The 25,433-nt window shown below is 31.5% G+C and overlaps 1 protein-coding gene across 1 annotated transcript; it reads left to right on the top strand.

The window, feature by feature from the left end:
* Positions 1-10,947: 10,947 nt before the first annotated feature.
* On the top strand, positions 10,948-24,592 carry LOC148283935 (gustatory receptor 68a-like). The gene is made up of 5 exons (XM_088242981.1): positions 10,948-11,134; positions 20,105-20,240; positions 20,833-20,895; positions 22,618-22,707; positions 24,415-24,592. The coding sequence occupies exons 2-5, from the start codon at positions 20,151-20,153 to the stop codon at positions 24,478-24,480; spliced, it is 309 nt and encodes a 102-aa protein (XP_088099107.1). The 5' UTR covers positions 10,948-11,134; positions 20,105-20,150; the 3' UTR covers positions 24,481-24,592.
* The last annotated feature ends 841 nt before the right edge of the window (positions 24,593-25,433 follow it).

The following is a 25,433-nucleotide window of genomic DNA, read 5'->3' as shown; positions in this document are numbered from 1 at the left end:
ACGTCCAGGACGTCGAAAACCTTTTAAAAAAAAAAAATACTTTTGCATCACAACAGGCCAGGAGGCTCAATTACAATGGTGAATTACATCACAGAACACCCAAGCTATAGAAAAATCACATTTTGTGTTCTCACCGGGAATCGAACCCGGAACCTTCCGTGCGTGTGTCAAGCGTCTTGACCACTACACCACGGAGGCCGCCTATCCCTTGTAAAGTAGGCGAGCGTGGTTAAGGCTCTCAAGAGGCATCCGCAGTACATGGCCAAGCCAACCGTATAACCTCCGCTTGATGACAGTTGTCACCGGAATTTGCTGCGTCCATTCTCTTATTACTTCATTCCTCACAAATTTAAATCACCGCACACCCAAGATTCTTCTGAGACACTTATTCTCAAAACTCAGTATTTTGCTGTTTTGGGCCGTAGCGAGGTCCCACGATTCGCATCCATAGAGAAGAATAGGTGCTATGCTAGCTTTATATAGGCGGCATTTGGTTTTTACTGAGTAAATATCCGATTTCCAGACAGCCTTCATACTGTTAAATGTGGCGCATGCTATTTCTAGCCGCACTTCCGGTTATTTTTGAAAGCTGCCATTTTTCGTAACATATACTCCCAGGTATTCGAAACTCTCGACTCATCTTTACAATCCATTACAATCCCTCTTGATAAAAAATAAAAGATTTTTTTTGTGAACGCGCTCGTAAACGCGGTCGTGAATTCATTTTCGCAGCGCTCAAGTTAATTTAAACCTCAGCCGAATTTTCGTATTTATTTGTTCATATTTTTTTCCATTATAAACTATGATTAATCATAAAAATAATGTGACCTCACGGGGGTTTCCCGTGCCGAGGACACTTAACAATATACTTTTTTTTTAAATATTTTTACATCCCACCTTCGAATTTGATGTAAGTACATCGGTTTGTCCCGACTGTATACCTCGATACGCATATATACGCATTAAAAGTGTCAAAAAATTTGCTCCACCTTACAATTTTTCCTATTGTTACGATTTATTTCAATTTTTAACGTTCTGAGGTTGCCACGTTTTTTCTTAAATGCCTATTAAAAATGTGAGAGAGAACTAAGCCAATTTCGAAGTTGAATTAAATTCTGACATAACTGTCACTTTAATAAAACGAACGTCTAGATGTGAAAATAATGCCGCTAGATTCTGACTTATTTACAAATAAGAGTATCTAGCCGTTAGAAAGTTACCAGTCTAAAAAAGTAATTTTGTTATTTTATTTTTTCCATCTGTTTTACTATCTTTCCGAGTGTTAAAGAAGCCGGCTTTGTTACCGCTCAGTTGATAAATACAGACGATCGTTAAGCATACCATGGTAATCGTCAAAAGTCATAGAAAAATCATGTTCAAGTGAGCATTTTTTGCTTGTATTTGGATTTATTGGAGTTGGCACTTTTTATCACGGAAGCCTATTTAAAACATAAATGAGAACTATTTTAAATTCGAATGAAATAAGGAACCCGGACTAAATTTTCAGGGTTATTCATTGATTGAATTCGATCATATAACGTAAAGATGACAAGTCGGTAGAACATACCGAGGTAGATAAATATATTACAGAATTTAAATGTACCGTCTTAATACGTACAGATGAAGATTGCGTTCATAATCGCGGCACAGGCCTATTTTTTATCATTTTTTAATTTTTTTTATCATAGGCGTCAGGGTAAGTCCCGTGTTATTTTTATGTTTTTTTTTGTTGTCTTTGTATTCTTGTTATGTCTACCTTGTAACTGGTTTCCTAGAAGGCAATCGCGTAGCTCAGATTGCTTGCTAAAAAATCCATGTTAAGTGCGTAATAATAATTACACAAGATCGTATTAAATTATAAGCAGCATTAAGAGTAAATACAAAACAAAAGTAATAGTCTAACAACATTTGTATAAATCATTTTGACAGAGCGATATTACCAGCATTGAAAAAGAGGTAATTACATTAGCAAATACAAACCTCTTCGCATTTATTACTTTACCGCCATCTTGTAGATTATATTATGCACAAACATTACACGTACAAAAAAGATTATTTATATTTTTGTTGATTGAATAAAGTGGAGGTTATATTTTTTTTTTCTGTAATTAGGATTTTTTTAATAAATAGTCGTTTTCAGACAACACGGAATGAATTTGCAGGTATCTAGTTTTGATGAAATATTACATAATATGATCTTAAATTTATACTTGAATCACTAATTTTGTGATGCAAGAGGTCTCAGGTTCGGGAAGGGAATGATGACCACGGATTTTGTGGTTATTCGTTATAAACCACCGTTTTTTTAACCTCTAATTATTTTTTCTTTACCGACCGATTTTAAAGCAAATATTCACAAAAAAATCGAGATAAATCGATTAATTTAATTTTGATAGTATGAACTTTTTCAAAGATTTATATATTTTTTATTACGGTACGTAAAATATTTATTTCTTTATTTATTATCATAGATATCAAAGTATTTTAATAAAATAAAAATATATAAGTAAAGAATATAGGGCCTCACTTATAAACTTGGCATAAAATTAGGCCTAGGCATAGTGGTAGAATAAGGATGGGAATACTATCCTTATTTTATTGGTACAATAATGAGGGTATTCCCATCTTCATTTAACCACTATGCCTAAGCGTCAACTTCGGTATGCTTTTCCGACTTATCATCTCTGACGTCAGATGATCGAATTCAACCAATAAGTAACATCGAAAATTTACTCCGCGTTCCTTACTTAATTAAAATATAAAATATTTCTCATTCATACTTTAAATAGGCTTTGATAAAAAGTGTCCAGTTAACAGCGATTATAAACTCAAACAAATCCCATTTAAAGCAAAAAATGGTCGCTTGAACATGATTTTTATACAGCTTTTGATTATTACAATGTTTTTGCGGCTAGATGCTCTTAAATGTTAATAACGGAAGCATCTAGCCAGTTCATCTAGCCGTTTGGATTCAAAACTGACAGTTTTGTCAGAATAATATTCAGAATACCCACACGCACAGGCCATGCTTAAGTGAGTTTTTTTTTTAATTGTACCAAATGTAAACAAATAAATTGTAAAATAAAATAGTAATAATAAATTTAATTTGACAAAAAACTTTAAAAAAAAACTCCTTTCTCTTTCGTATTTTAAATGGGCTTTTAAGAAAAAAAAACTGGCCATCTCAGAACGGTTAAAGAATGTAATAAATTGTAATTAAAGCAAAAACTGCTCAGTGGAACAAATTCGTTCTCACTTTTAATGAATAGATATGTGTACCGTGGGGTACTAGACCCGTCGGTACAATCCGATGTACTTACCTCAAAACTTAAAGGCGGGGGTCGGTAGTGTATCTTCGTAATCGCTTGGGAAATTTTGTCTTCTACTATAACGTCATGGCCCTGATAAAACTATAGTATTTACAATGTAAAATTTTGATGTCAATAAAACTACCACCATAGGTAGTCCTGTATTCTTCGAAGGGTGCTATTTTCCAAATAATTATTACGTGAGCAAGGAATGTACAAGACAACAGAAAGACGAGTTTTACAGACAGGGACTCGACGTATCAGAAACATTGCATAAAATTACAATATTTTGAGATCAAATGTTTGTAGACAAAATTCTGGATTTCACCCCCTAGGGAGTCATTATTAACAAATTACAACAGAGATGGAGAACATTTTAGAGAAGGGAATATGAAAGTTTACAGGACATTTACATGACGTATGACCTGTCGTTTGCTTGTTTAAGTGGCCACTTTACACACTGTGTAAAATTCACCGTTTTGCCTATGTTTAAACATTCATATTTCTTCAATTCTTCCATCTGTAGATTTTAGTGAAATAAAATATCCAAAAACCTTTATAAATGTGTGTGAGATTTCTCTGGCTGAATAATGCAAAATTTAAAAAAAATTCTTTTTATGGTACCAGTTAGTTCGATGAACAATGTTTTTTTTACGTCGATATATTTATAAACAGGCTGGATTTCCTCCCTAGAGAGTTAATTATTTGCCCTCTCTGTTGCAATAAATTTAGATTACTCAATACATCGTTAATGTCTACTTCTACTTAGACGAAAGCGCTCGCTGGTCAATTAAAAGGAAACAAAACTTAACCAAGGATTTACAACAACAAAAAATTAGCTATGCAGTTTTATCCAGAAATATTTACAAAAAATCAGTATTATAAATTATCTATAAATAATGCTTGATAAAATATCTAGAGGTCTTTCCACCGTAAAAGCCAAATGCGCCAACCACTTCTTCTAGAGCCAGACAAATAATTTGTACTTAATTTTACAATAATAATGGTTTATGGTATGAGAGATTGATTGACTGTATAAACGCGATGAATTATCGACCACGATCGAGCTTGTTCTGAAACTTACATAGGGACGAACCGAAGTATTGTTATAATCCTTTTTCCTTATAATTCAAGTTGGTAAGTTTCACTGCACTTGGACTTTGATTAATGACTCTGAATTTCATATGTAATCAACAATATTGATACATTGAAATGATTACATTCATCTGAAAAGAAATTTATTGATTGAATGGTTTTTCAATGGAAAACATTTTTGAGAAAGGGATTATTTTTATTTGTTTTTATTTTTATAATGAATCGAGTAACCTGCAGTGACAACCGTCATCAAACAGAGGCGATACGTCTGGCTGGGCTATATATTAAAGATGCCTCCCGATCCCCCGAAAGCCTACTTTACAAGACATCGGGTTCACGCGGTCCAGGGCTCCGATTACAATGGGAAGTTAACATTTATCTTCAATATTATCTACAAAGTAAAATTAAGTTTTCTGTATGAAAAGCAGAATATGCACACAACTTTTTCTTCTAAACATGTTCAATTATAGGTTATCGACGAATATACTTTAAATTTTCATGTAAGTATACTTATTTTCATACACAAGTATAGGGTTTTCTTTATAGACAGTCGAAGGTAACTCTGTTAAATTCCCATTGTAATCGGGAGCCTGGACGTCCACGGCTGGCAGTTCGTCGGTAGTTTACTTCTAAACTACGGGACGCGAAACTGACTTGGAAGGCGATTTTGTGGATATCATATGCTCCATCTAGGGAGTGGCCATGGATAAGTAAGTAATAGAGCTGAAACATTTGAAATATTGAATAAATCAAATCATTTCACCTATTAAAAAACGCCCAAAAATATCTTATAAATTTTGGTTAGTTCCAGTTTTTTTTTTTCATAATAGAAACATTTTTAGATTAAGTTTTTCTACTGACATTTCTTGGTGGAACTGCATTTTAATTATAATAATGAAAATACTTTATAGTTTTATTCCACTTTTATTTATAATTATTTTATTATTTTTTTACCAGTGATCGGGTTTCGTCGTGACCGACATCGTCAAACTGGTAATAATTATAAATAAAAGTGGACTAAAACTATAAAGTTTTTTTTTAATTATAATTTTTAGATTAGTTTTGAAAAAACTACGTTTTTGTGATTTACCCAAATATTTCAATTTTGGTACCATTTTCTCATAGTCGTAAATAACCGTGTTAGAAAATGGGATAAAAATTGTCGTTAAGTGGGATTTAAACCTTGAACCTCTTGATCTGGATTCCACGTCGCTACCCACGGGACTACAATCCATCTTACGTTACTCAAAATATTTTGGCTAACCATTTAGTTTTAAATCTTCCTTTTCTTACTTTCTTATTTCACATTTTTTTTAATTGATTGAAAAAATCTATATTTTAGGTAATTACTAACCAAAAAGAATCTAACTATCATCTGTCGTCATCACGCTATCATAATAAGTGGACGGTGTTAACCAAACATGTGTTAAGCCTCACCAACATCAATTACCTCATTCAGATGTTGTAAAAAGTACCTAATAGAACAAAAAAAAGTTGATTTAGTATTTATTATTTTTTAACATAAAAAATTAACAAAATGGTGGGATAACACTTTTTACAGAACACCTTAAAAACTATTACCTTTGTAATAACAATAACTCAAAAATGTTTTAAACAATGTTACATGCCAAAAAAAGGAATTTTTTTTAATATTAAATTACCAATAGCATATATTTTATTATGATGAAAAAATTTTGAGTAAAAAAAATGAAATTGAAATAAAAGTTTCATTTTCTAAACCAGACGTCAAAAATACCTTGGGATTTATTTCCAATATGAATCCCCAAATTACAAAAAGTTAGCTGCCGTTTGTAATAAACAAAATTTTGGCAAAGAAAGCGTCTTTTGCGGGAAACATTTTTGTGTTTTTTATTTATTTTTTATTATTATTATTTATTTTTTTAATATTTTTTTTTTGCACCACAACAGGCCAGGAGGCCTAATTACACTGGTGAATTACATCACAGAGCACCCAGGCTTGAGAAAAATCACATTTTAAATTTTGTGTTCTCACCGGGAATCGAACCCGGAACCTTCCGTGCGTGAGTCAAGCGTCTTGACCACTACACCACGGAGGCCGCCATATTCATCAAATTGAATTATTTCACCTACATACTAGGCAACGCCTGAAAACATTATTTTCTTATCTTCTTATCTTATCTTATCTTATCTTCTCTTAAATGTTCTTCATCTCTGTTGTAATATGTTAATATGAACAGTTCCCCAGGGAGTTGAATCCAGTCCTTGTCTTCAAAAATTTGGACAAACTCATAATATTGTTGATAAATCCACCTAGTCCATGAGGAAGTATAGAAATTGAAAAAATAACATTTTCAGGCGTTGCCTAGTATGTAGGTGAAATAATTCAATTAGATGAATCTCACCAGCATAAATAAAGGTTTCAGCTCTTTAACTTCACAAACATCAACAGATGGAAGAATTAAAGGAATATAGATGTTCAAATATAGGCAGAATGGTGAATGTTACACAGTGTGTAAAGTGGCCACTTAAACCAGCCATTGACAGGTCATAAGCCCTGTAGATGCCTGGACTTCTATATTACCTTCTCTTAAATGTTCTTCATCTCTGTTGTAATATGTTAATATAAACAGCTCCCCAGGGAGTTGAATCCAGTCCTTGTCTACAAAAATTTGGACAAACTCAAAATATTGTTTTAAGTTTATATTTATCATTTTACTGGAATAAAATAAAATAATAATAATAGTAAAGCAGTTCGTTTTGTACATTGTTTTTAGTCCAGTGGCGTGGTTTTTGGTTAACACATCGAGGCATTTACAGAGAATTCATCATACTATTTTTTTTAAGTAAGAATACCATTTTTGGAACATGATTCTGACACTAACTCAAATTTTCCGATTCTGTGGCTCGACACTTTTTATGCACCACACCATTTGAGTATACGTATGAGAATCTAACAATATCAAAATCCTGTTTATTATGAACAAGTCAATTGAAGCATGTACATGTTTTTTTATGTTTTATACACGTAAATCCGAAATGAAAATGATACTCGTAATCATTATATTTCAGTCGGCAATCATCAAACCGCAAATGAGTAATGTTTATGTGTGTTTATAAAAAGAGTCATAAAGTAAGGATTAATATTACAATGTTAATGGAAAAACACAGTATGCAAACGCTAAATACTAATGATTTTATTTATCATCATCATACTTTTATCCACACATGAAAGTGCACAGGGTGATTAAGAGCAAATACAACGTTTCGATCATGAAGGTAAGGTGATCAGTATTACGCTTTAGGTCCAGAGACAGTTTATTTATTGATTTACACAAATAAGTTTATTGTACATTATTTGAGACAATAAGTCCCAACTCCATGGGACTAAAAGTCCTGTGTTGAGATGGGACATGCAATTATATGACACAGACACATGAGTATATCACCACAAATATAGGATTAGAAAAATGATACATAATAATAAAAAAATATTTTTAAAAACATATATATGGCACATCAATATGGTAAACAGTAAGCATTTGGAAAAGCATCAAGGAGTTTCCCATTCAAATCCCTCCCACTAAGGAAAATCCAGTCCTTTCTTAAAAATAATTTTTGTCCTTGAGAGCTTAATACGTTCTTCCAAAATATTGAACTCTTCGGTGCGATAAATGAGAGATGTCTCTGAGCGAAAGTCCTACGGGTTTTGGGTATGACATAATTCATGCTTGGGAAAAATCTCTTACAAACATTTTGCTGAGATCTCTCCTTATTGTTTGACCAGAAGTGTGTAAGTGCTTCTTTTAGGTACAGTTGTGTCATATCCAGCACCTTCATGTATTGGAACAGCTGTTCTGACGGGTATGTTGAAGGGCGCCGGAACATTATTCTCAATAATAATTTATGTGAAATTATGAGCGGCTTGAAAATGGATGCAGTGAAATATTGCAGAGTAAAACCACATTATAAACAAATTAATATTTCATTTCGACCTTGCTAGATTAAACCCGAGACTTTAAGTATGGTAGGCAAATGCCCCACCCACTCTACTACCTGGGCTGGTATTCCAAACGCTCTCGTGGCCGTATTATCTCGAGTATTTTGGATGTAAACTGTTTTCTCGTATCACAAGAGTGGTTCAGAATAGCACCTCTGGGCTGGTATTCCGAACGCATTTACAACGCGCTATAACGCGTATTTAGTACGTAAAAACGCGCTATAAGCGTTCGGAATACCAGCCCAGGCGCATTATTCATTCTATATATTCTCCCTAGTTCGAACATAATATATGCCGTAAACAGTCAACGTCCGGGCCTGATTATTTATTTAAAACATTTATTTATAAGGATATTTTCACACTGCAATAGTTTCATAGTCCCTGTTCCGGCCTAACCTAATTTTCTTGTCAACAAAATGTCGAGATTCTCTGTGATTGGTGAGCCAATACATCGTCCTATGCACTATTGAGTGAGGCGAATAAGGGAATGATGATTCTGATAATTTTGTGGTATACCAATAATATATCATTGTTTGCATATTAAATAAGTGCATTCAGTTCAATTATTCATAGTCTCACGCAAATAAAATGTTGATCGAATTGATAATGAAATGGTGAATGCATATTATAATTAATGAAATGCATTAAATTAAGTGCTCTTCTATGAATAAGTTTTTCCGTAAGCAAATTATGTATAGTTGTCACTACCCAGATCCTATAGATAGATATTTTTATGTGCTTTGGTGTTAATTCATTCTAAAAGCTCGATAGTACAAATAAGTTATTTTTAGGTACTTTAGGCACTTTAACCCAATCGTGACGATGATCTTTTTTTTCTTTTCAAGCTGAAACTTTAATGGTTGTTATTGAAGTAAAAAAAATATAATTTTTTTAAATTCAAATTTTCGTTTTCCCACCCCCTGGGAGCCGCCAACAGTTCCATATACACAGTGTTTCAAAACCAGACCGCGAAACTTTCTCATGGTAAACTTGAAAATAAATCCTAATGGTTTTTTTCCAAAAACTCTTTTTCCATAGTTTGAAAATGGAGTAAATCTTTAATTTCTCAGACTAGCATCGCTTTCACGAACCCCTACCCCTCTTCTACATTAAAAGAAACGTATTTGACCAACGAAGCGATACGCACAGGACAAGGGAAGCGGCTGGGTAGGAAAGGGGAGGGGGTTTGTGAAAGCAACGCTAGTCTGAGAAATTAAAGATTTACTCCATTTTCAAATTGAAAATCATGAAAAAACGAGTTTTGGAAAAAAAATATTAGGTTTTTTTTAATTACCATGAGAAATGTTCCTCCAAAGTTTCGCGGTCTGGCCCTGAAACCCGTGTATTTAAAATATTATTTTTTGGTAATGTTTTAGACATACAGTCATTTATTTATTTATTATATTTTTTTAACATATACGGCAATTACGCTTTTTACAAATATTATTATACACATATTTTTTTTTACCCAAGATTTAGAATAAAAAATTAAACCTTAAAATTGTATAACACATACAAAAGAAGTTTAAAACTTGGGTTGGGTTATTTATGAAATTAAAAGCATACTACCTTTCAAAACGTTAAGATACATATATACCTCGCTCATTGAATCCATTATATCTTACGGAGTGCGTGTCTGGTTTCTCACCTTCCGGTCTCATCTGGGTAAAATTTATGATATTCAGGTGAGACTGTTGAAGAGGATTGTACCGGATAGCATAATCCGTGAGACGAAGCATATGGGCGAAGGTGTATATTTTAAATTCTGTAATGTCCTGCCGGTAAAACAACTTTGTGACTACAGATTGATTGTAGATCACTTTGTTGATCCGGAATATAAAAAAAGAGTTTCCCACACTCGCAACACTAGATTAAAAACTAAGGGCTCCCTGTCTGTTCCCCGAATTACAAATTACTTCGGAGAGCGAACATTAAATTGCGTTGTTCCAAGATTGTTCAATGACCTCCCACAAACCATCATTAACATGAAAAATCTTCAAATGAAAAAAAAAGAACTGAAGAAATATCTTCTAGATACTTTATAGTGCCTGTTTATAAATAAATCTGTAAAATATAAATAAAATAAATGTAATATAAACCTGTCATAAAAAAAAATGTGTCCCACCGAAAAGTCTTTAGACTAAGTGAGTAACAAATTATTATATGTATTTTTTAATTATAAAATAAACGCTGCTCTGCAGCACTGAAACTGAAAACAATTAAAAAAATAAATCTAAAAATCAAATTAAATAATAAAATATATTAAAGTATTTATATAACAAGAAAATCATAAAGCACTGTTTCATAAAAAAACGCATACAATACTCAGTCATGAATGGGTTAGTGACGATGTATGTACTTATTCCGTAAGCTTGATACTTCAAAATAGAGTAACATATTAGGTATGACGGTATTCGTTTGAATGACGATATTTTTACTGACAATTTACTTATAAATTTTCACTTTTCGCAATCATATTTTTTCCCAATAAATTGATAATTTTAAATTAGCGATGTTTATCAATTCCAAAAAGTGTCAGAGGGGAAAAAGAAGCCCCCTGATGGATTCGCTGTCTCCCCTCTACTACGGAACTAAGATGCTCGGTCTATCGCCGTATCGGATGACCAGGAACAGATTTGTAAAGTCGATTATTGGTTCAGCCGTGACATGTATGGCCGCCATAGGATTCTTCCTTAATTCCTTGACAGTCATCACGTATTTTTTCTTTGCCACCAACAATATTATTGTTAGGGTAAGCAAAACTTTTTTTTAAAGTAGACAACAGAAAAAAGTAGAACATTTTATTATTGAAAACTGTTAGGTTTTTTTTATATCATATTTTGTTTTAAGTGGTAAGATATGTCCGTGTTGTCGTGTATTTTTCTAGTTGGATTCAATTTTGTCCTTATAAAATATAAAACTGAAAAGTTAATCAATAGGAATGTCCTAAAACTTCCTTATAGGAATATAGTTGTTTGAAAAAATGACGTAAAACATAAATGAGAAACGTGTGAATATATTTCAAATTAAATTGTATTTAAAAAAAACAAAGTTATGCATAAAATAAGTAGTTAATTTTAGTGTTCATTATAAAAAAACAGTGTTAATATTATAAATTAAAACAATAAAAAATGTACAATAATGTTAGAATAAGTACAAATGTTCATATTGTGTTGTCAATATTTTTTAATACCATGTAAATCATACATAGAACAAAATAAATAAAATAATAACTGAAAGAATATATACATACTTCAAACTTACTTAAATTACTTACGTAAATACATTTTGTTGTATTTTTTTCATCAGGCAATATTCGCTTGAACTTTTGTGGTATACCATTCAAAATTATTTTTGGCTGGTGTTATATTAATTACGAGTATTCGTGTACATCGTTATTTTTGGTTTATTTTTTGCACTACAACATGCCAAAAAGTCTAATTACAGTGGTGAAATACAGCACGGAGCTTGAAAAAATTCACACTAATTAAATAATTCACATAAGTTTCAATTATATCAAAGTTATTGTTTCCCTTGGTTAAATTGTGTTTTGTTAGATTATTTGCATTTCGGCAAAAGGCCAAGGTGTAAAACATTTTAACTGATTTATTTCATATAGTTATTTATTCTTCTTTACGTAGGACAAAAGCAAGCTGAAACATAAAAATTATATTATTTATGTTAATTATTATTTTGCAATAGAGTGTAATTAGCGCGTAATAGAAGAGCAATAAACACGCATAGAGAGCTGAAATTTTCGAGTGTCCGATATCTCAATTAATCAAATTCCTAAGGACCAATAATATGAGACCCAAAGGGCCAATTAAATGAAGCCAGAAGGAACAAATTATCTGCCTTGTTACAGTCGGCTTTACCTGCTAGTTATTCTCACATGAATATTGGTATGTACACTGGAACTTTGGTTTACACTGTTTTCGTGTATATAGTGATTGAATGGAATTTTTACTTACCCGAAAGTTTTGTTGTTCGGGAATGAGCGTGTATAAATGAAATATTTATCTTGTGTATTGTGTGGAGTTTATTGTTAACTTTATTAACTATAACAAGGAAAAAATATAATAAAACGTATGCCAACAATACTGACGAAACCAAACCACCATATATGAATTTAATTTATGTTAAATGTTGAAAGTCGTAAACAACGTCGTGCCGAAACAACCAAAATCAGCGCCAGGGTAAGAGAGGTACATATATAGCTCCTATATTCCTGCGTGAAAAATTTCAACGCTTATCAGTTTATGGTTTACCTCTTTGTTCTAATTCTCAAGGCGCTCTCTTAATACCCATCCACAATTCCTCTTTCTTCTCTAACTCATATAGTGTCCATTCGTCTCGACTGTGGAATCATCTCCCATCCACCATCAAAGGTGTTACTACATTAGCTTTGTTTGAATCACGTCTGAAGAAACATCTCCTTTCTCTTCCTTAATCTCTCCTCCTTTCTTTTTTGCTCTTTTTTCCTTTTTCCCATTGAGTAATAGTTTTGATTTGAGGTAATTTATAAACAAATACGTTTATTTCTATTTTTATATATCTTTAGCTTTTTAATATTTTTTCTATTGAATATGTTCTGTAACTTGAATTATAAAAATAAAACTTTTATTTTATTAGTTGGTGGAAAGAAATTGCTACATGGCAATAAGCCCGCCAATGTACAAATAACATTATGTACAAAAAGTTAAATAAATAAATAAGAGAGTCTGAATTTAGTTTTTCAGTTGTCGGTGACGTGTTGTGTTGCTGCTTTGGCAGGCCTGGCACCTGAAGTCAAGTATTGCGAGTGCCCGTAACACAGTCCAAAAAATAAATTATTATTAACATTTTTGAACTTTGATTTTTCTATGTGTAATAGTGTAAGAATATAATCACACAATTCGTTATTGAAATGCCTTATGTACATCGCTCTTTTACTCACTTTGCATATAATATATATTATTACGATAATAATAGTGAATAATCATGTTACGATTTAGGGTATCGTGGTATCATGTACAAGGTACAATAAATAGTACATAATTTCTTTTTTTTAATCCCAAATTAATTTTTACATAAGGAAACCAATCCAGCATTTTTTATTTTAACATATTTTTTTACACGTTTCTGTATGGAAGTATCTCCGAATAAAAAGAGGTTCCAGTGTACTTCTAATGTAATTTTCTATATCTTTTTGTAAAATTGTTGAGGTCAGCGCAGTGTTTTATATGAGTATCTTAAATGGAGCTAGTATAGTAATAACGTGTCTGTTTATGATACGTCATTGTCCTTTTGCTAATAATCAGGGATGAACTTTTCAGATGACGATTCGCTTGAGGCTATACCTAGGATTCCTATCGTCCCTATCTATTTACCTAAACGAAATCACAGGACAGAAGAAGTTTGAAAGTATCGCCGACTCTTTGCAAAGCATCGACAATGTCTTGGCAAACATGGGAATCAAAATTCCATACAAGCAAGCTAAAAGGCGTATAATATCTCTCGTTACCTTGCTATACGTCTTCTTCATATCGTCCAGTTCTCTCGACTTTGGAGCCCACTGGCGCGAGATGACGTCATACCGAGCGCAGTTCACGTTGCTATTCGTCATTCCAAACGTACTGCATTGTGCAGTTTCGTGTATCTTCTGTACTTATGTGTCTCTGATAAAGCAGAGATTTCATTTCATAAATAAACAGATTTTGGGATCGATATTAAAATTTCAAAAAACGAAGTTTTCGTCCGAATATCACACGAAACACATATTTACCAGAAGGTTAGTATGATTTCTTTTCATCCATATCATTATTAATATATTTTTCAAGTTAGTGAATTAATACAGCAGCACCCCACCCCATCAACTACGTCAAAACTTATTTGACAGTACATTTATAATATTTCTTCATCAATATATTAGTATTCATGTATTTGTGGCGTAATAACAACCGCTGCGTGATAGTGCATTTGGCCACAATACATGAAATTCTATTTGTCCATGGTAATGAAAAATACAATTCTGTGTGTGAAAGATAACCAGAACCCTGGACGAGTGTTTTCAGGTTGATGGCTGTTCTCAGATATAGGTCCTGAATAAGGAAATCGATCGGAGATAAATCCACCTTGTTGTGACAGTTGACGCGTTCGCCTACCATTTCTAAGGTTTTGGTAACGCGGACGTTGAATATTGCTCTTGCCATATTCAAAGAAGAAATCAAGTGTTGGAGATTCCATTTTGTAAATAAACACTCGGGCAGAGGCATGCAAATGTCCTTGCTCCTAAGCTGTATAACTCCTACTTAAAAGACACAACGGAAAATGATAACTTAAGCTTTCTTTCTTCTAATAATTCTAGAAACTGGGTCAAAAATATAAATGTCAATGTTTCTTCTCCAGATAAACTTTTAATTTGATAATTTTTTGCTCTACAAGTATTTTTATTTATCCTATTATCTATTTTCCACATACTCTCGTTTAAAAAAAACAACCTGAATGTAACTTTCAATTTTGTTTTTCATATAAGGAATCTACACCTTAGATTTCATCGTGTATTCTAGATTTAGTATACCCACGCACAGTCCATGCCTATGTGGGATTTTTGTTTTCATGAAAAACGTGATAAATTATGTAATAAAAAATGTACTAAATATAAACTAAAAAATCGTAAATTAAATCAAATTAAAAAATCTTTTCTCGTAAGCTGTTTTTTTTATCTCTAGTATTTCATGACATTGGTCATAGGGTGTCAGAGAGGTTGATGCATGTCGCGGATTTGAGATTCTTACTGGATTTTAAAAATAAAATACAAAAATAAAGAATAATTTTTAAAAAACAAATTGCAATCATGAAGTTTCGCATATATTAATGAAATTGTGTATCTTTTATGTACGTTTGTATGTGTATGCGCATGGGTATATGTATGTGTGTATGTATGTGTATATGTGTATATTTATGTGTATGTATATATATATATATATATATATATATATATATATATATATATATATATATATATATATATATATATATATATATATATATATGTGTGTGTGTGTGTATATGTATGTATGTATATGTATATATAGTTTATATTTCATTTGTCTGTTCTTTCTATTAACTTGTAAATTATTATTATGTATTAAAAGGTAATTGTCTAACTTGGAACGGGGAATGTACTTTTGTTAGCTGTGCAAAGTTAACAAAACATGTATATATGATAAAATGTATAAATAAATAAATAATTATTGAAATTAGGCACCCAGTGTGTCCGCAATTAACACCCTATTTTCCCCACCCCAAAATATTTTTTTTACCTTTTTTTCTTTTCGATGGACTTTGAATTAGTCAATGGAATATTTAATGAAGTAATAGATAATGCCAAATCGTAGATCATAGTTTTATATTTTGAATTCTATATCACAAAAACGGTAATCGAAATATGGGCACTTTCCTCTACATTCGCAAATCGTTAATTTTTATAGTAAATAGAAAAGTATTTTTTGACAATCTGCCAATTATCGTATAGTAAAAAAACATAATACATTTTTTTCCTTTTCAGGAACAATATTAAAGACAGTTTATTAGAAACTAAAATGATACACTGTGAATTGTGTTCTTTGTTACAAATATTAAATTCAATATATTCCACGTCCATGTTATTTACACTGTGGATTTCTTATTGTACCGTTTTCACACAACTGTAAGCACTTTTTATAGAAGAACACAAGTTTTTTTTATGTTTACATTATTATTATAAATATTAAGTTATAATGGCTTCAAGCTCTAACGGTGGGTAATAATATCTTATTATGTTGCCAAATTTTAATCAAAAAATATTACACCTTTTTCTTTAAAACAAATTAGGCCCGTTGTTAACGATCGTTTTTGCAACGGGTATGTACCCGTTTTTGTACCGTACCGTTGGACAGTTTTAAACGGACTAGTATGAATAAACGGATTGTCAACAATGACTTCCGTTTTTCACCGACCCGTTTTTACGGTATTAAAACGGTCATTAACAAAGGTCTGAAAAACGGGTACACACTCCACCCCCGGTGGTGCCCGGGTAATCTCGGAAAACCCGGAAAAGTTGAAAACGGAAAAATTCGGTGATGCCTCGTAAAAACACAGACACTTTATACATTATAAATATCATGGATATGTCAGCAATAAATATGATGATTTTATATTCTTAGAACCCTGATTACATAGGTCTTACCTCAGTTAATGTGCTAGTTTCGGAAAATGTAAAAAAGTTAAAACAATAAGACAAAACATTATAAACCCTAAGCTAAACTACTATAATTTACAATATTTGAGTTTGTCCAAATGTTCATAGACAAAAGACTGGATTTCGTAATGAAACCAACTGGTCCAAGAAGAAGTTTAAAAATTGAAAAATTGTGTTCAGGCGTTGCCTAGTATGTGAAATAATTCAGTCAGATGAATCGCTTCACAACAATGAAGGTTTCAGCTCTTTAACTTCACTAAAATCAACAGATGGAAGAATTGAAGAAATATGGATGTTCAAACATAGGCAAAATGGTGAATGTTACACAGTGTGTAAAGTGGCCACTTAAACCAGCCAATGACGGGTCATAAGCCCTGTAAATGCCTTGACTTCCATATTCCATTATTTAAGGTATTCTCCATCCCTGTTGTAATTTGTTTACTATAATTTATATTTAAACTCCAGGAAAACATTAAATAATTATGGACTTACAATGCGGAAGTTAAATTGTATTTTTTTATTTGTTAAAAGACTATCAAACTAAGCCAAATTAAAAAAAATATACATTGTTATGTATCGTATTATCATCGCTTTGATTTTAAGTTTTGTTATTTTGAAATCGATCCGTCCGTGACATCATTGACTGTCGTCAATGAGTTGTCTTGACATTAAAAAAAACCGTGCGTATGAAAAAACGCTAAACATAGGAAATATGTCAAAACACGATTCCCAGAAACCGAAAATATGTCAAAACCTTAGAGTGATAACCTAATAGAGTCGCCCATATGGAGAAAAACCATTCTATGATTATTTATCATGAAGTTAGCTACATATTACAGCAATACAACGGGCCGGGGCGTATGTACTCGGGTTGAGAATTGCGAGCGCTAACCAAAACCGTCAATTACACATTTGTTAAACTAAAAAACAAACCAAAAATTTGGAGCCTTTTTTAAAAAAATATATATTTTCATGTTTTTTGTTTTTTTTTTTTTAAGAAATATTTGCGTTCTTATAATTTACGCAAATATTTAATTTTGAGGGCCATTTTCAACGAGTTGTAAATAACTCACTATTTGAAAATGGGAACCAAGTTGGGGTAGAGTGGGATTCGAACCACGGATCTTTGATCCGTGAGTCCGAGACACTTGCCACGGGACCACAACCCGATACAAGCTATAATTAATAATGAAAATAATGTGACCTCACTGGGGTTACCCGTGCCGAAGACACTTAACAATATACTTTTTTTAATTAATATTTTTTCATTTGAGAATAAACAAAGAAGACTAACTTAATAAACAGAAATAATTAACAAAATGTTCAGACAGTTTTAAATACGACATATTTATGTTTATACACCGCAAGACAAATAAATTTACGAGTTCTCAAAAAAAACTAAAATTGACATATAATGAATTATTCTTGATATTTAATTAGTTTTTTTTATATTGTTTGACATATGTGATGACTACTCGTTATTTCAAGGTTAAAATAAAAAATCTTACTCATGAATTGTACTTAGAAATTGCCATTATATATCAGGTATCAGATTACCCGAACCTTAGAGACCCATAACGGTTCATTTATGGTCGAGTGTTTGTGATGGAATAATAAAAGACATGTTATTTTTTAATTCATATTTAAGAAGTAGGTTCTTATCGCTTTATTTTAAATTAAAGTATTTTACATTTAAACATATTTATAACATTCAAAAATATTTAGTACTTAGTGAATTCACCTTTATTTTTTATAACATGTAAAATTCTATTATTTAGAGAAGCGTAAAGCGAATCTAAAATTTCTGATGTTATTTCTTCTTCCCAAACTTGAATTAAGTTTTTTTTTAATTCCTCAATGTTTTTTGATTTTTTTTTCCCGACTTTTTTTTTCATAATCGCCCATAAATTTTCTATCGGGTTCAAATCAGGGCTATTCCCGGGCCACGTCAACGATTTTAAGCCAATTTTCTCCTTGAATTCATTGATCTATAAAAAAACAATAAATTATTTATCATGTGGTCACAAAATGCATTTAAAAATATATATATTTGTACTCACAGTGCGGGCTCTATGGCACGGCGCAGAATCGTCCTGAAAAATTGGGTCCGCGGTATACTGCGTAATGTCCTCGATTGTTGGAATAATATGTTTTTTTAACACTTTTTTGTACTGAATGGCATTCATCGTACCCTGTACAAAATTTAGAGGTCCTAAACCGTATGCTGTCATGCACCCCCAAATCATCACGTAGGGTGAATGTTTAACGGTTCGAGTGACGCACGACGGATGATATCTTTCCCCACGTTTTCGTCGAACTATCTTTCTGCCGTCTGGACCAAAAAGGTTGAATTTTGATTCATCAGAGAAAAAAACATTTTGCCAATCCTCCAAGGTCCAATTCTGGTGCTCTTTCGCCCAATCCAGTCTAGCCTTCTTCATTTTGTCCGTGAGTAATGGTTTCTTTGCGGGACTCCGTGCTTGGAAACCATGCTCCAACAGCCGCCTGGACACTGTTTTTACTGAAAATGTTGATGTGCTGGTAGACTGCACCTCTGCGTGTATTTCAGGTGCCGTTAAAAATCGATCGCGCATAACAATTTTTTTTATTAAGCGATCATCTCGGGCAGATGTCACGCGCCTCCGTCCGCTTCCTTTTTTCCGTTCTATGGATCCAGTTTCTTGGATTTTTTTTAATAAAAACCTCACTGCACCTTCTGAATACCCAACTCGACGAGATATTTCACAATTAGATATGTTTTCTTGCGACAGTGTGATTATTTTGGATTTTATCGCAATCGACATTTGCTTTGCACTTTCCATGATTGTTGTGTTATGTTCACTCAAACGCGGGTAAAACAAGACTGTTGAGACATTTTAAAATGTAAATATTGTAGAAAGGTGACACATAGTGTCCTTAATTTATTAAACAAAAGAAAGAGGTATCGATAAAGGATTTCTTAGAAAAAGGGTTCAGTAAAGTCAAGGGGCGCGGTAGCAGGTAAACTCGTAATTTTTTTTGTCTTGCGGTGTAATTAATTTATGTACATTTATATTATTTATATTACAAAACGCACAATCAAATAACAAAAACCTAACCTAACAAACTATACACTTGTGGAGCAGTTGATTTAATATTGGTTTGGGCGAATAAGAATTGTTCTATCCAATAAAGCTTACGGGCTTCTCTAGAGAATTATTACTCTGAGGTTAAAAAAAACACATAATTATCAATTGATAGGCTATTCTAAACAGCTGTTCACTAGAACTTGTGAAGTGTTAAAGTAGTTCATTTTTATTAAAACGTATTTTTTCACAGATTTTCGAGAGATTTCGCCGTACAATTTAATACCATAATTTTTACCGCGTGTAAGAAAACATTTTTTATTTCCTATTCTATTTTATATTCCTTATTCTAGAAACCTAAAAACATAGATTATATTTTCAAAACGCTGTAGGTATTAATTATAAGGGATAATGTAAATTCTATTTTCTGTTTCAGGTTTTATTGGTTTGCAGAAATCCAACAGCAGAGTCAACTATCAATCATGCAAACACTCCATGCTGTCGTAGTATTGGTCGTCATGATGCTTTGTATCATTGGATTAACTGTTGTTTGCGAATTGTGCATATCAGAGGTAAATAATATAAGTCGTTTTTAATACATTTTATGTACACAAATCTTGTCAACTCAAATCACTGTACCTGGCGAAGTGTAAGCTGGTTCTCGATAGCGGGTATATTAAATTTTGTAAATGTCACAGCGCAAATAGATAACAAGGAAATGGAGTGAATAGGCTGACCTTTCTGTAGCTTTTTTCTTAATACTATGCTAAAGCGAAAAAACTCCACATATCTCCGTTTTTTTTGTCATAGTATTTTTTTTGTTTATTATTTATTATATTTTATATTTTGCGATGCGTTTTTGTATTGCCATTGTCTAACATAAAAAATATTTAATATATATTTTATATTTAGAAAATTTCAATATTATTTACTAATCTACATAAAATATGTATTGCTAGTTCTATTTTAGTATCTAAATTATTTTGTTTTTTTGTATCGAAAGTAAAATAAATAAATAACGCATTATTTATTTTATTAGTTGGTTAAAATAAATTCGCATTTACCAATAAGCCCGCTAATGTGCTTAAATTTAAATAAATAAAAGTTAAATTACTTCAAATATTTTTTTGTATCTATATTAATAAATGCATAAGTATTTTACAGGCTAAGAAATCTGCTTTAATTCTATTTAGAATTAACCACTATTCTTCAGACTGCACCGATCTGGTAAGCCCTCTAGCATTATACTGAATAAATTATTACAGTAACAATATATTTTATAAGCAAAGCCCAATATTATTTATAAAATGTATGACTACAAATTCAATAAATTTATTTACTTTCAAACAGTTTTCGCTGCGGTTTAATATTAATTTTGTGCATTTTCAATATTAAGAATATTTTTTTATTGAATTTATTCACAATATAAAAGTTTGCTTGTTATTCAACGTTTTTTGTAATACGGTACAGTGGCGGCGTAGCGTGGGTTGGCACCCGGGGCGGTTTTCAAATGAGCACCCCCAAAATAAACAACAAATACTGACTAAACGTGCTTACGTGATTATATTTTTCTTAAATATTCAATAACATGGTCAAAGTTTACTTTTATTCCCTTTCAATTGACAAAATAGAGAGATTGGATAGTCGCGCTTGGATCATAGTCGATGTTAAATACGATTTAATTAACTTTAGTTTTGAAAAGCTTCTTTCACATGAAGTCACCGAAACGCACATAGTTAGGAAGAATCTGAGACACAGCGCTAAATTCGGAACGGGCTCAGAATAGTCCCATTTTACAATGAATCTCAAACCTTACACCTGCGACTGACTGGACGGCCACACACGGTGGTGACAAAATATTTGAGGCGGCAACACTTGGTATGAAAAGTGGTTAATCAATGTTCAAGAAGAGGGAGATAGATGGCTATTTTGCAGTTCCTTAGTAAGTAGGCACTTGCAACCATAGAGATTGTGGCACGTCTGTGGAAGTAAACTGTACAGTTTCTTGTGCAGTTTGCAAACTGTCCCGTATAAAGCCAAAACTGTGTGGAATATAGTGTAGCGAGAGATTTTTTTGAAAAATATATGTAAATCAAAAAACGTAGTACTTTATATAATTGGTACACATATTATTTATATTTTTATGTATTCCATTGCTTTATATTTGTTTTATTATATATTATACTATATTATTTATGTTTAAGTAACATATATTCTTGGCACATATATTTACTTTATATTTGAATAATAACGATTTTTAATTTCTTACATTTGATTAGCAAGGCATTTATAATTAAGTAGTTTTAGTTTTTTTATGTTATTGTTTTATTAGTATAGGAATACGTATGCTCTAAAGATAGAAAATCTCCATCTTAGAACAGGCTGTGCCATGTTAGATGGAGACTATCATAAACAGAGAACACTCCGTTTTCATTTTACATTAATTGGTTTTATATAGATTCCCTGTTATTAAGTATGCATATTATTTTTTTTGCAATAAATTAAAAAATAAAATCAATAAATAAATATTGAATGGTTGGCGTGACGTTTGGCTGACCTGACAGTTTAAGTTTTTTTTATGTAAAAGTTTAAGTAGATATTGATATATTTAATGGTTTCAAAAGCATATTAAAAAATAACATATTTACGTTATTAGCTTTATTAGCAATTTCCTGCGTGTAAACATACTGCATTGACTTTCGATCGCGCTACAAAAATATACATATTTGTGTCTTATATGGATAATGAATGAAGAATTCGCTCGCCTCCCGCGCTCAACGCGCTCACCCCGCTTGTCAGCCGTGCTCGTGGTTGCGCGAGTATTTTTTTTGAGCTGCACTGTGGACGGTGTCACCCCTTGGTGATGGGCAGCCGGGGCGGACCGCCCCCACCGCCCCCCCTATACGCCGCCACTGATAAGGTATTCTTTAACATAAATATTTTTTCCAGATTAGACTCTTCATTTTGCAAATAACGGAACTACCCAAAGAAATTACTGCGGGCGGATTTTTTTCTGTTAACCAAAAACTGATGTCAACGGTACGTATCGATCTTTGAAAAAATCTGAATACAAAACAAACAATAAATTATTATGAGATTAACTGAATTTGTGATTTAGGAATTCGTTAATTTGTTTCCCTATTCTTAAGAATAAAACGTATGGACCGTAAAAAAAAGTGCGCCACTGTAGTCGAAATTAATTCATATGTAGGTACAATGCATTCGAATGCTTAATAAGCCTATTTTTTTATTAACTATTTTTTTTACATTGTAAACAAAAATAAACATCTAATATAAATAATGTGTCCTCCCTGGGGTTACCCGTACCGAGGACACTTAACAATACACTTTTTTATATTTTTTTACATGTGAGAATTGAGAATATATATGCAGAGAGAAATTACAAAATGATTATATTTAATTTCTGTAAACCTATATTACGATTGTTTTCAAACTATATTAGTAACGAAAAATGTTCAAAAAGGATTTAAAAAAATGTATAGTGGAGCTAGGTAGAAGTAAAATGGATTGTCTCATTCGCCCAAACCAATCAACTGAATCAACTGCTCTACAAATGTATAGCTTATGTTATGTTTTTGTTATTTCATTGTGCGTTTTGCAATATAAATAATATAGATGTACATAAATGAATTATAAACATAAATAAAACTGTAAGAACATTTTGTTAATTATCTTTGTTTATTAAGTCTTTTAAAGTCAAGGATCTTATAAAGTCTTCGTTTATTCGCAAATGTAAAAATATTTTTAAAAAAAAGTATATTCTTAAGTGTCCTCGGCACGGGTAACCCCAGTGAGGTCCCTTTATTTTTATTATTAATCATAGTTTATAATGGAAAAAAATATGAATAAATAAATAAACAAAACAATTTAATTTTTTAAAATAAAAACAATAATAATCAAAATATTATTTATATTTTAAGACTATGTTAATGTGCTAGTGCCTGTAGGTGAACCAAGTTAACACAAGATATTTTCTTGTGTAAGCACGCACATTTAAATGACTTATTCGAATTTTTTTTACGCACACTGTAAGCTAAGGTTTATTAAAGATTTGAATGAACTTTACCTCGTTTATTTATACTTTAAACTGCGTTGCACGTGCCGAGACTCAGACGTATTTTTTTGCATTAACAAGATGAAAACAGACTGCTTCCTGAAGTATGGAACAAGAATTGGTGTGGATTTCGGGTTTCCTAAGGTGAAATTGACTGAAACTCGATACAGCCTTTTCTACAAAGGTCTGGCGTTTAACGAGTTACCAGAAGTTCTCAGGGAAGCAAAAAGCGTCTCCAATTATCGATCCAAATTCTTCGTAGTGTTATACCTGTAAGAAAATTTACGTAATATTATAAATTTCCAAGCTAAATAAATAAATACAATAAAAAGTACGACTAGTACAATGGTTTACACGACACGAAATTAGACTTATTTTAAAGAATTATCGTTTAGGTTTACATCAAAATCAGTTTTTATCAGTTCGACTTAACACCTATCTTACCTACATTGTTTTAGAAATAATTAAAAAAAATATGCTCATATTTAATTTTCAAAGTTTTCAGTCTATGACGCTTCAGAATTTTAGTAATTTACCGATCACGTATGTGTTTGACGCTTGGAAAAAAAATGTAATTAAAAATAATTAAGTTAATCAGTACAAAAATGCACTAATATTAAATCTATCAAATCAAAATCTAATGACATGTTAATATATTTTTTTTATTTTAGATATTTGGATCAACTGCTACATTTCTAGTGATTTTAATTCAGTTTGATTTAGCATCGAAAACCTAATAAAGTCCTCATTTTTCAAGTACCTACCTACACTTAAAACGCAACTCTTGTGTAGTATCTGCGGTAACTGTATTTGGTATGTTGATATATTATGTATAATTCTTTAAATCATTCTTCATTCTTTCTTTTTTTATTATATACATGTACCCGTACCCACATACATAAACATATATTTATTTATTTAAAACTTCAAGTTCAAAAAAATTAATACTTTGGCGGACTTATTGCTCAAAGCAATATCTTCTAGCTAACCAAAATACAGACTGGTCAAAAAAAATATTGGTTTTATTTTGTTGACTACATTCTTAATCCATATTGGTCGGAGGGAGTCAGAGAATTTGTTGTCCGATGTAGAAGGACGTAAGCTGGTTGCTTGTTTTACTAGTAATTACTTGGGATTTAGGATATAGAGATTTTGGTATTATTTATGTTTTCTCTGGATATTCATTGTTTACCTTTAAGACTGAAAAAGCACACATTATGATAAAACTATAAATACTTTTAAATATCATTATAAAATACATAATTTACTGCCTTAGAACGGGGAAGCTATCCCTAGTTAGGCAGTTTAGATGAACCAACAGCAAAAATAAAAAATATGTCTGTTTACTTTTACTACTGAATTAATTTGTTGTATAAATAATTACTTATATATTGCTGTAATAAATATGTAAAATAATAAAAATAAAAAAAAATTTAAAAATTATTTTCATTTTCTTTATTTATTTAAAAAAAATATTTTTACTAAGGAAGATTCATACATGAACAGAAAATATAAAAAAATAATAAAGAAACCCACTTAACTTAGCAGGTTTCCTTTTATTCCTTTACAAAGAAAAAAGTTGAAGAAATTATATAAATTTAAAAAGTAATATAAACATTATAAAGAACTTAAGGATAAGCATACGTATTTTTCACACAAAATATAAGTACAAAAAAATAAATAGTAAAAT

This window comes from Micrasema longulum, unplaced genomic scaffold, assembly GCF_059751315.1.
Source record: "Micrasema longulum isolate JH-2025_06_02 unplaced genomic scaffold, ASM5975131v1 h1tg000178l, whole genome shotgun sequence".
Classification (NCBI taxonomy): domain Eukaryota; kingdom Metazoa; phylum Arthropoda; class Insecta; order Trichoptera; family Brachycentridae; genus Micrasema; species Micrasema longulum.
The sequence above is the reverse complement of the archived record's forward strand: the minus strand, read 5'-3'. Positions and strand labels throughout refer to the sequence as shown.